We start from the raw sequence: 13171 nt of genomic DNA, 5'->3' as shown, positions 1-13171 counted from the left end.
ACTCTAAGATACTTCATTAATTAATGGAGCAAAGCTGAACCCAGTTAGATATTCTTTTAAAAATTTTGTTATAATCTTCTGTTCTATTAATACATGAACAAGTGCCTGAACCTGGCAGTTGATTGCATCCCAATCCCTCCCATGACTTTCAGTCTGCAGGCGTGATACAAACTGTAAATAACGCAGGTGCGGAGAGGAAGGCAGGTGCTTTCTCCCCCAGGGAGGGGAAAACAATTAGGTCCATTACCTCACTCTGCACCTGTAAGTTTCCTAAATATCCTCATCGAGAGGAGGATTGCAGAAACTCTGTGAGCTGATTGAATCATCAACCTCTCAGCCAAAGGGCAAGACTGAATATATACAGCTCTTTCAGTGTTCTGTAGCTACCGCTATAAATCCACTGCATGACAATCGCTAATCCTTTTAACGTCATTTGTTAACATTCATTTTGGTTAGGAGTTGTAAAGTGGTTGTACAGTTGTACAGTTATAAAAATTTTGAATTTTGCATTGCAGGTTGAATGATGATGATAATAATAAAAATAATAATCGTTGTGTTTTATATACAGTATAAAGCTTTCACTGTATCAGAAGGCTTCACAGGATTTCCTATTAAGTTTTTCCCACAAAATATACAGTCAATTCACTTTACAATATATTCTGTGAAGAGCTTTGAGACATCTCAACGATGTGAAAAAGTGCTATTTGAAATGCAAGGATTATTATACCATTATTATATAAAGTGTAGTGACTGAATTTCATAGGCTAACATCTTCACAACTATATCATGTGATGTCAAATGCGAGAGAGGTAGCAACACATGTATTTGAGTTCATTACCACGCGAACAAAGGGAGAGATTAGGAGAGATTTTTGTAAAAGATTTACAAAGATTGTACGGCACAGAAACAGGCTATACAGCTTTGAGACGTCTTGACGACGTGATAAGGTGCTATATCAAAGGCAAGGATTATTATTATTAAGTTGTCACTGATGCATTTTTTACCGAAGCTAATGAGGCAGAAACCTCGCCACTTCCATAAGGAAGATTGGTCAGATTATTCCTCGGAGCTCGTGAGAACGCTAATTATAGCAAACTGTCTTCTCACTGAATGGGAACCAACTGCAGAGATTCACCTCTGAACCGTGCCTCCGATAAACCACATTCACAGTGAAGCAAGAGAACCAATTTTTTTTTCGTTTCCCCGTGTAATTGATGGAGAGCTTCGCAGTGGGGGGATTTTAACAATTATATGAAAAATTAGCTGTCAGATCGACATTAAATTGGTTCAGCTGAAGACACTGGAATAAGCTACTCGGGTTAAAGGCCATCTAATTACACTGCTGTCTCTTCCGTCTGACGTTCTGCCTCCTGCTTTGGGCCTAATCTCCCGCGCAGTGTTATAGGATTAATTTTTTGCAGGTTCCGGGGACGCAAGTTTCCCGTCTGCTGCTCCTTTCAGGAATTTTCATCCTGCCATCACAGAGACGCTTTCAAGGCTGTGGTTGCAAGACTGTGTTTAGAAAGCAGCTGCCGGAGACCTTGAGTTTGATTTGACCAGACCTTTCACACACACCCCACCCTCCTTCTCCACTGCTGAACAGAGTTACATAGAGTGATACAACGTTAAAAAAATTTGGTCACTCAATCCACGGCTATTTGTGGGACACTGTTGTCCGCAATAGGCTGCCGCGTTTCACCCACAAAATACCCACTTTACAATATATTCTGTGAAGCCCTTTGAGATGTCTCAACAATGTGATAAGGCGCTATATCAAATGCAAGGATTATTATTATTATTATAACACCATCTTGCATTTATACAGCGGCCTTCATGTGTATAGCGTCTCAGAGAACTTCTGTAGAGCTACATAGAGTTACGTGGAATAGGCCGTTCAGACGACCAGTCAGTGCTGATGTTAATACTAGTAAGAATAATAAACCTTGCATTTGATATAGCGCCTTATCACATCCATGAGACATCTCAAAGCGCCTCACGGAATATACTATAACGTATAGTGACTGCGTATTTTGTTGGCGAAACATGACAGCCAATTGCTCACGGCACTTTTGCACTTGTCATGAGCCACCACTCCTGTTTCCCTCACCAAGCTATAACCCTCTATTCCCTTCTCCCTGAAGTATGCATCAAGTTTTCTCTTGAATACATTGATGCCATTTGCTTCAACCACAGCTTCGGGCAGTGAGTTCCACATTCTCACCAGCCTCTGCGCGGAGAAGTTTCTTCACAACTCCCTGTTAGATCTACAGTATGCCCTGAGGGGCTGCCCCAGTTAGAGGCTGCAGATGACTGGCTTGCTGATAGGCGCTAGTGCAAACACCAGCTGACATCAGCATCTGTCAGTCTGACTGACACTCAGCTTTTGTTCATCAACTGTGGCAGGAGGTTAACCCTCACACATTACAATTACAGATTCACGCGGATTTACATAGAATATTCCAGAGGAGCCAGTTAACTATTATATTATCTGATTCAAAAACGTCCCCCGATGGTGGGTTGAAGGGAGTTTCTAAATCCTCCGAACAAATCCGTGGCTCTCTTCACGGCCGTTTGTGGGACGTTGCTGCGTGCAAATTAGTTGTCTCGTTCTCCTAACAGAATATACACTGTCAGCAATTATCTGTGAAGCACTTTGAGAGATTTAGACATTATTAAATAAATTATTATTATTGATAATAATGAGAAGAATAAACGCAGCACAATCTATTAAAAGCCCAGTACAGCTGTCATAGCTACAATATTTATGAGTGGATGATATGATGTGATCTAAACTTTACCTCGGGCCTGTATCACGAATAGATGTCACTATAGATGTTTCTGTGCTTCCTCCTTCAGAAGAGGAATGTGTCTTGCTTCTGCTGATTCACAGGCATTTGCACTGACACTGAACTTCAGGTCTTTGCAGGATCAAAGCGACGACAGTACAAATGATATCCCGAGGAAAGGGCTGAACGACATTAATATTAAAATTTATCGGGATCAAAGAGACAAATCACCACAATGGCAAAACGCTTTACAAGACCCTGAATCCTGCTCCTATCAGGATAGCAGCCTTAACTTGCTTTGTGGTGTGAGCAACTTGCTCTTGGATTTCTGGGTTAGTGTCTATAGGGGTGGGAAGACTCTAACTCATCCTTGAGATGTCTCAATTATGAGACAAGAATAAAAGCCGTGGCCTGACATTTTAAACTGGGAGTGCGGAATACGGCTCACAGAATCTTATAGCACAGAAGGAGGCCATTCGGCTGTTTGAAAGAGCTATCCAACTAGTTCCACTCCCCCGCTCTTACACCGTAGCCTCACAACTTTTTTCTTTTCAAATTACTTTTTGAAAACTTCTATCGAATCTGCTTCCACTACCCTTTCAGGCAGTGCATTCCAGATCGTAACAACTCGCTGCGTAAAAAAAAATTCTCCTCATCTTCCCTCTGTTTTTCTTGCCAATTGTTTTAAATCTGCGTCCTCTGGTGATTGACCCACCTTCCAGTGGAAACAGTTTCTCCTGTTAATAGTTTTACTCTATTAAAACCCCTCATAATTTTGAACAGGGGCGGTATTGTGCTGTGTATGACCAGCTCTTTATGTGGGAATGACAGGTGATGGCTCTGTGTGTGGTCCTCTCCATGGTAATCCGCTGACTCCTCTCTCATAAACCAGCAGCTCTTTAACTTTGCCTGGGAGTGGAGAAAGGCATTGCACAGTGACCATGCAGTAAAGAAAGCACCGTAATAATAAATCTTACATTTGATACAGAACCTTTCACTCTGTTGATGTCTCGAAGCACTTCATAGGATGTATTGCAAACTTCAATGACTATATTTTGTAGGTGAAAAGCAACGGCTAATTTATGCACAGCAATGTTCCACAAACAGTAAATGAAGTAAATGTTCTATTTTATCAGGGGCAATTTTGGCCAGGAGAAACTTCCCTCTCTATTCGAGTGGTGCCAAGGGATCTTTATTGTCTATTTAATAGTCAGACAGGTTCTCGGTTTAATGTTTCATCAAAAGGACGGTCTCTCAAACTCTTCCCAGCGCTATATTGGAGTGGCATCAGAGACAATATGAATTCATGAAAGTCCTGATGGGCTGGCTTGAACCCACAATTCTCTGATTCAGAGGCGAGAGTGCTACCAACTGAGACAGGCTGGCACACAGTATAAGGCAGTCCTATAAAACAGCTTTAGTGCATCAAAACACCATTAATAATTCTGTCGGTACTTGCTCAAGGTTCCCTTCCCTCACATCCCTTTGGGCATGTGAAATGTCTTGGGATCTCTACGCTGTTGTTCTCTGTCATAGAATACTGGGGGTTCTGCTGTCAACCTTTGCCTCAAAAGCCCTCCTTTGATATCTCTTCTTCATTCAAGTAGATACGTGTATGTCAACAGGGTGAGAAATAATGGGAGGGGGTGGAGGGGAGTCATAGAGACAGGTTTTGAAAACAGAAGAGAGGAGGTCAGGTGCAGGGATTTAGGGAAACAGTCATCTCAGAGGAAAAGTGGCTGAGAGCTTATAATAATAACAATAATAATAATAATCGTTGCATTTGATATAGCACCTTGTCACACCATTGACACGTTTCAAAATGCTTCACAGAATATACTGTAAAGTGAATTGACTGTATATTTTTTGTAGCAGCCAATTCTGCACAGCAATTTGCCACAAACAGTCGTAGATTGAGTGACCATATTATTGCTTGTCCACTGATAGCGAAGAGGAGGTCAGGGACATGAAGTTCAGCGGAGTGAAGGGGAGAGGGAACTGGACAACAACAACTTGCACTGACTTAGCATCCTTCACCCTGGGTAGCGTCTCAGAGTGATTGGAGCTTGACACCAAGACAGGAAGGTGTGGGATGGAGAGGTGACTGTAGGCACGGTCAAAGGGAAGGTATTCAGGTGCAATTTGAAGGCGGTTAAGAAGGGGAAGGGTTTGAGGCAGAGCGTTCGATAGTTTCGGGATATAGTAGCTGAAAGCACGGCAGCTAATGGTTTCCAATCAATAAAACGTTTCCATAAGAATAAGAATAAGAATACTTGTATTTGATATAGTGCCTCATCATGACTTCAAGATGTCTCAAAGTGCTTCACAGGATGTACTGTAAAGTGAATTGATATTTTTGTGGGAGAAATAATAATAATAAATTCTATATTAATCCCAGGCGACAGATTTGGTTAGGAGTGTCGCATTGTTGACCGCTGTATAGTTGGCCAGCAGTGGAGAGGGATTTTCACCCTCTCCTTGGAATCGTCAGATTTGACACCAGTCAGTTTCACTTGCCCGGCGTTGTGTAATTTGTGCCTTTGTGCTGCTCTGTGTACTCTGGAGATTCCCCTCCCTGCCCATTGTGGAGAAAGAGCAGTGCTGGCTTCTTTGTGTGCACATTACAAGCCTCATTAGTTCAGAGCAACACTAGAATCGATTGCTCAACACTCTGCCCTTCAGTGAAAAAACAAGTACAAAAGAGCCGGCAGTCAGATTGAACTATTGTAAGGCCTGAGATTGTTTCCGTTTGTGTGTGTCCCACAAATAGCTGAATATGAAACTCAAACGCAGAGCAATGCTTTTGTTATTTCATTTGCTGGTGAGTCCAAAACTAGAGGACATTGACGAGAAGAGATCTAAAAGGGAGTTTAGTAGAAACTTTTTGTTATTAATAATAATTCTTGCATTTCATATAATTGCCTTTCATGTCCAGCGAACATCTCAAAATACTTCACAGGATGTATCGTAAAGTGTTGCGACTATGTGTAGGCGAATGCGGAAGTCGATTTGCACATAGCAATTTCTCACAATTTTATTTGGGGGATTGTTGGTCAGGACATTGTGAGAAACTGTCTTCCTTTTTTCAAGTTGTACCGTGGGATCTTTAGGGTCCATGTGAACAAAGACAGGCGGGACCTCAGTTTAACATCTCATCCAAAGTACAGCACCTCAAACAATGCAGAGCTGCACCCAGCACTCTATTGGAGTGTCAGCTTAGACTGTGAGCTCAAACTCCCACAACCTTCTGACTCAGAGGTGAGAGCACTACCAATTGAGTCAGGCTGACAGATTCTTCATGCAGAGTGCAGTGAGAATGTGAAACTCGCTGCGGGAAGCTGTGGTTGAAGAAGAGAAATAAACTTGACACATATGAGGGGGAAGGGAATAAAGGGGTAGAGTTGGGGGTAGTAGGAAGGGTGAGGGCTTGTGTGGAGTATAAACTAGTTGGACAGAATGGTCTGTTTGCATGCCATATCATTCTTTGTAATTTTTGTCTCACTCTAACTAAACCCTAAAGCTCATCTGAAGCAATCTAATATTATAATGTAAACCGAAATTCAGCATAATGTGCCTATTCTTTGTCCAATTTTCTCCCCTAATCAGTCACACTTAGCTGAAACGGCAGCACCTCGTGCCTCTGGCTACATAATAAAATATAATGATAATCCTATCATTTGATGCAGCGCCTTTCACATCGGGAGGACTTGTCAAAGCACTTCACAGGATGTACTGCAAAACATAGCATTTAGTTCGATTCCTGGGCAGGACTGAACCTTAGGCAAGTTTCCTTACTCCACATGCATCTGTTTACCTAGCAGTAAGTAGGAACTGGGTTGTTAGTCGATTGCTTTCTGGGGATAATAATCCTTCAAAAAATAGATTGATTGATTGATAGATAGATAATAATAAATAATAATAAATAATAATTTCACAACTCAGTCCATGACTGTTTTCCGCATTTCGCCCACAAAATATACACTTTACAGTATATTAATAAGAATAATAATCCTTGCATTCGATATAGCGCTTTTCACGTCTTCGCGACATCTCAAAGCGCTTCACAGAATATACTGTAAAGTGAATTGACTGTATATTTTGTGGGTGAAATGCGGCAGCCAATTGCACACAGCAGTGTCCCACAAACAGTCGTGGATTGAGTGACCAAATTATTATTGTTTTTTCTTTCTTGAGGTATTATTTTCAGGCGTGTGGAGTAAGGAAACTTGCCCAAGGTTTCGCCCTGTTGGGAATCAAACCCAGGTCTCTCGCTTGTGAGGCAAGTGCGCTAACCAGTGAGCTGCAGGACTCCATGAAGCGCTTTGAGATGACTCAATGACGTGATAAGGCGTTATGTCAAATACCAGGATTATTATTATTATTTAGCACCGGTTGGCAGAATCGGTCCTAAGAGCCTCTCCCTTGGTTTGCCACTTAGAGCCGAGCCAATTTGGAGGAGCCACGGGCATGTGTGTCTGCGTCTACCTGCAGGCTGGTCCTGTTTACTGGCAGACTGTACGGTTCCTGCCTCCACCCCTGCAGTGCCCTGGAGCTTGCTTGACAGCCCCACTAGCAGGTGTTGCCAGGCTCTGAAATAGAAAGCAATTTACATGCTTGAAAAAACAACCACGAGTGTACAAATTTTGCCTCCGCCTCGCCCCCTCCCTTGCCTCCTTCAAGACCCATCTTAAGACCCTCCTCTTCGACCTTGCCTTCAGTCATCCTCTTCCCCCTCTGCCTTCCACCCTCCCTGATCCCGAACCCCAGCTCGGGTCCGAAACACTGATTGTCCAGCGCCTTGGAACATCCTCCCGACGTGAAAGGCGCTATAGAAATGTAATTTTGTTGTTGTTGATATGAAAGGCGCTCTATCAAATGCAAGGATTATTAATATTTATTATCTGGGATACCACACAGACATGATCTGCCAGCGTGTGATGATGTGAATTACACAGCTGCCCTGTAATACAATGAGAAACCAAATTGCTCAATCAAAGAACAAGAAGCAATGTGTTGCATTTAAAACAAATAAAAAAAGGAAAAGATTTGTTGGCCATTAAACCCTTTAGCAATTAATTGGTTAAGTGATGCATCTGTGCTTCCCGCTTCACACATCTCTCAGACGAGCCCCCTGCAGATTTATTCATTGCTGGAAAATCAAGTCCAAGTGCAAGCGGGGCCGTAGCAAACTGTCACTTCACTGTCTTGTCACTTTGCCGTGACACAGTGTCAGGCTGATAAACAATGGCAGCCTGGCAGTGGGTCCCATTATCTCGATAGAAATTCAAATGACTACTTTCATCATTAATGGAGCAGAAAGCATTGAGGGCCTGAGAGTGCCTTTGGTCTTGCCTCCCGTCGTCTGAGCGACTGACTTATTGAATGGCAGAGACTTGAGACAGCAGGAAGAATGGAGGGTTGCTTCTGCGACCCCTATTGTGGCCCTATAGTGAAGGCAATTCCTCAAAGCTAAGTAAACTATCTTTTGATTCCTCCGCCTGGCACACCTTCCACCCATTCCCTATGTCGACCCAGGCTGTCTTGAGATTATTTGCATGGGAGAAAAGACAAACCAAGCAACATTTCCCATTCTACGCAATTTATCGTGTTAGCGATTGATGTGATAGATTTCCTTGAAACAGAGGATCCCGTTCTGAATTAGAGATTCACCTCTTGAAATATTTATAAGTTAAGGGAATTTGTCCCGGTGTCCTGGCCAACAATCCCCCAATTAAAATCCGTCATTTTAGGCTGCTGAGTATACCTACACCTACAAATACACAATCACTGCACATTGCAATAAATCCTGTGAAGTACTTGGGGTAATTTTGATTGCTATATAAAATGCAAGAATTATTATTATTAACAAGTGGAAGGAGTCTATTTTTACCTTATCAATCCCCTTCATAATTTTAAACACTCTATCGCTTCCAACATCTCTGAAATTGAGCATAATCTCTCCTATTTAATGCAAATTAAGTGCATGGTTTTGCTCAGTTAGAGGAGAGAAGGATACTGTACATGCTATTCTTCTGCAGTGCTGTCCAGAGATGCTCTTAATATAGAGCTGGCACACAAATCTTGGCAAACTGCACAATGTCCGGATCAGATTTACTGAGAAAACATCACACATGATTAATATAGGATTTAAGAGCGTGCTTGTCATTCACACATGCTCCCTGATGGCCACAGATGAAAATTATGAGATTGGAGGCAAAGAAAGATCAGTCATTGGCTACAAATCCATCTCACACGGCTACAAAATGTTGTAGCCTTCCATGTCTCAAGCGTGTGGGTCAAATAGATGCAATTGGCATTGTCATCAGCCACTTACTTGCTTGCGAGGAAAAAATGTTGAAATTGTCTATATGTTCACCTGAATGTCAGAGATTTATAATAACAATATTCCTTACATTTCATGTAGCACCTTTCTCATTAGGAGGTCTTCTCCAAGCACGCTGAAAATCTTTCTTCAGTGCAGTTGTTTGCTATCACGAACACTATCTGACAAGCTTTGTGCTGCTTGTCCAACTAGGACCACTCTTACCCGTTAGGGGTTTGGTTTGCAGAGATATCAGGAGCTGAGTGGGCGGAATCTCTGCACTTAGCTGACTGGTCTGCCCCTCCAAGTCCTGCAAATGAGCCAGGCTAGCTGGTCTGTTATCAGCAGTGCCCTGGAGTACTGTGGACCCATCTGGTTGAAGAACCAGACTACTGAGACCGTCATAAATAGCTGACTCAATTCCAGTATTCCATTGCCAGGTAGGTAGGTCACCTTGGAGCCACCTCAGCCTCAAGGAAGATTATTTTAAGAGGACATTCTAACAGGATTCCTTATTAAGATGTACAAAGTAGAACCCATTGTCCTCCAAACATCTCATTCTACATCACATTTAAACACAGTTTGGCTGCTTTTTACTAACGAAACAAAATGTCATCCAATTTAATCAGAGTGAGTCACCAGGAGGTGGAAAAGCACACAGATTAGAAAAAGAATACAATATGATTTGACAGTAATATCTGGAAATTCTCCATGAGGGCCTTAAGATCATCAGAAGAGATGAATCCCTGGCTCCTCATCTCTGGCTCAATGCTGCTAGGATCAGATGCCAATTATCTCTTTAACATGAGTTGCATTAAAACAGCTGCAGATATGATGTGTGAAGCTACAGGGAAGCATCATTCACTAACAGGCTAAAACCTCCATGAGTTCCTTTATAATCAGCCCCGTGCAGCCCACTTTGACTGTAATTGACTGGGGCAGACTATTTGCTGGGCTAAGCATTTGAATCAGCTGTTCAGAATAATGCACAGGGAAAGGAGGAGAGGAATAAGATAAAGCAGTATGTGCAGGTTAGTGTTTCTTCGTAGCAAACTGATAACTTTAAAAAGATCATGATATTGTGGAATAATAAACAGTAAGCAGATGGACAATTCCAATGGCTCAACAGCAACTTACATTTAGAAATTATATATGGGCACAAAATGCACAGTCACTGCACCATCACTGTGAAGCACTTTGAAACTTCCTCCTGATGTGATAAGGCATCAACAAACTTAAAAGTCTCCATTAGATTTACAGTCAGACCTGTTAAAGCAACCACTTCTATTCAACAACCACCAATGCTGCTATCAACAACCTTCCTGAAACAGATCCTGTCTGATTTTCCATAATAAAGCATTATTTCCATACTGTGATATTTCCAAACATCTTTCACTCACATGCTAACTTCATTCATCATCAAGGTAGGAGCACGGCCCCTATAAATCATTCAGTGTGATTTTGTTTTGATGTTCCAAAGACATTGCAGAGCTAAGAATCTGTTCTATCTGAGACATTTCAGGAGAAATGTTTATTTTCTGTAAATTTGAAAGTGCTGTTTCGAAAGCGTTCCTTTTGAATGCATTGAACTAGAAACCTGTTCGCTTGACAGATGAGCGGTTGGGGGGAGCATCGCTAGAAAACCTCAGGTCATTCACTTTGAATCCACAAGGCTTGAGGTTGCCAGCACATCTGGTGCTTTGAGAATAAAGAGAGATAAAAATGTCAGAAACAGTCAAGCGCTTCTTCAACAATGTGCATCATTTTAACAACCCAGAAACCAAACAATGCATTAAAATCTATGTGAAGGTGATGGAAGTACTGTCAGACTGACACATGGCAATGAAGCTTTCTAAGCCCTTTGCCCTGATAAAGGATCTAACAGATACAGTACCGACTCAAGCAGAAACCCGTAGCTTGGGGATATAGTTGGTTAGATGAACATATCTTTGGTTCACAGTTGCAGACTGTTGTCAGCCTGATTCAGAAGGATGTGGGTTAAAGCCCCAGGTCAGGACTTTGAACCCCCACTCTTGGGTAGGGTGCATTGTATTTTTAGAGGTTCTGTCCTTCGGAAGAGACATTAAACTGAGGTTCTGTCTGCCTGTTGAGGTGGTCATTGATAATCCCATGGCACTATTTCAAAGAAGAAGTTTTCCCCTGTGTCCTGGCCAACAATCCTCCAAATAAAGTTGGTCATTCACTCTGTGGCTGTTTGTGAGACATTGCTGTCAGCAAAATTGGCTGAAAAATACAGTCACTACACTTCACAGTAAAATCCTGTGAAGATCTTTTTTTAAAGTATCTTGACATCTTGACCTATGATAAGGCGCTGAACCAAATTCAAGGATTGTTATTATGAATACAACCCAACAATAATTCATTTTAATTTGAGAGCAAATCTGGATCGGCAGAGGAGCACAAACCAGGAAATCCGGGAGAAGGATTCAGCGTTTGTTTGAAATAGGGATGTTAAGGCGGTCCCATTATGTCCATCCGAACGGCAAGGCGGACAAAACCTAAAATTAGTAACAATGAATAATTGAGATATTCATCTGTAGAGAAATATTAAAGTTGTACATCATGTAGAATGTATTATGTATAAATAAATATATATATTTATAAATGTATATACATGTAAATTAGCATTGTATTGTGCTGTAGTGTGCCGGCACAACTCGATCATCTTTTATCTGGTATAACAACAAGGAAGGTGAAAAATGTGACCAGAAGCAAGAAACAGAGTTACATGTAACAAGTGCAGTTTTGCTGAGAGTTGCCAGAGGTTTAATACCATAATATCACAAGAGAGTTACAGATGAAGACAGCCCTTCGTCTATTTTGTTGGTGGATCGCTTTCCGGGGTAATAATCCCTCCAAAAAAAATAATGTGGTCACTCAATCCACAACTGTTTGTGGGACACTGGCTTCCATGTTTCACCCACAAAATACAAAGTCAATCTACTTTACAATGTATTCTGCGAAACACTTTGAGACCTCGCAACAACGTGATAAAGCGCTGTATCAAATGCAAGGATGATATGTTATATTATTTATCACAGCCTGTCATCTTCCAATTCCAGCCGTTTCTTACACCAGATGTGTATTTTATAACAAAGCCACATTGTACTCACGCTAAATATATTGATTTGCTTTACCCTTCCGCAGGGATCCTGATAGGCTCTGGCTGCGCTCTGTATCCCCTGGGCTGGAACAGTGAGGAAGTGCGACAGACCTGCAACAATCTCTCAGACCAATTTGAGCTTGGTAAGTCTGTCATAAGCTTTAGATTACCAGGGTTTAAGAAGTTAAATTATGAGGACAGGTTGCATACACTTGGCTTCTATTCCCTTGAGTTTAGAAGGTTGAGGGGTGATCTGATTGAGGCGTTTAAAATGATAATGGGATTCAATATGGTGGTCACAGAGAACTATTTCCTCTGGTGGGGGGATCCAGAACAAGGGGTATAATCTTAAAATTAGAGCTAGGCCATTTAGGAGTGAAATCAGGAGGCAGCTTTTCACGCAAAGGTTAGTGGAAATCTGGAACTCTCTCCCCCAAAAGGCTATGGATGCTGGATCAATTAAAATTTTCAAGCCTGAGATGGATAGATATTTATTAGATCAGGGTGTCAAGGGATATGGGGCAATGGTCGGTAATTGAAGTTGAGGGACAGATCAGCCATGATCTAATAGAATGGTGGAGCATTCTCAAGGGGCTGAATGGACTTCTCCTCTTCCTATATTCCCAGATTATCCTTTTAAACAACTGTGAGTCTGATGAATAAAACTGACTATCAATTTATCACAACCAAATGTGACGGTTTTTCTTCAGCCTTTTCTCTTAATGGAATTTCACCACCAGCAAATCCTTCAGGAGGATTAAAGAGGAATTCAGTTTTATCTGTTGGGGTTATGTGAAACATAAAAAGGTATAATAATAATAATAATAAATAATAATAATCCTTACATTTAGTATGAAGCCTTTCACATCAGATGGATATTCCAAAGCGCTTAACAGGATATACTGTAAAGTGGCATGACAGTGTGTATTGTGGGTGAAC

General features: G+C 41.6%; 1 protein-coding gene across 2 annotated transcripts in view; it reads left to right on the top strand.

Moving 5' to 3' along the window:
- Positions 1-13171, top strand: part of lhfpl6 (LHFPL tetraspan subfamily member 6) — a 91370-nt gene that overhangs the window by 75700 nt on the left and 2499 nt on the right. For both annotated transcript variants that reach the window (XM_042334002.1, XM_042334001.1), the window contains exon 3: positions 12277-12375. In XM_042334002.1, coding sequence (XP_042189936.1) covers positions 12277-12375 — 99 coding nt within the window. The remainder of the gene's footprint in view (positions 1-12276; positions 12376-13171) is intronic.

The sequence above is a fragment of the Callorhinchus milii genome, unplaced genomic scaffold (genome assembly GCF_018977255.1).
Source record: "Callorhinchus milii isolate IMCB2004 unplaced genomic scaffold, IMCB_Cmil_1.0 Scaffold4, whole genome shotgun sequence".
Taxonomy (NCBI): Eukaryota; Metazoa; Chordata; class Chondrichthyes; order Chimaeriformes; family Callorhinchidae; genus Callorhinchus; species Callorhinchus milii.
Note: the sequence above shows the minus strand (reverse complement) of the source record. Positions and strands in the feature narration are given on the sequence as shown.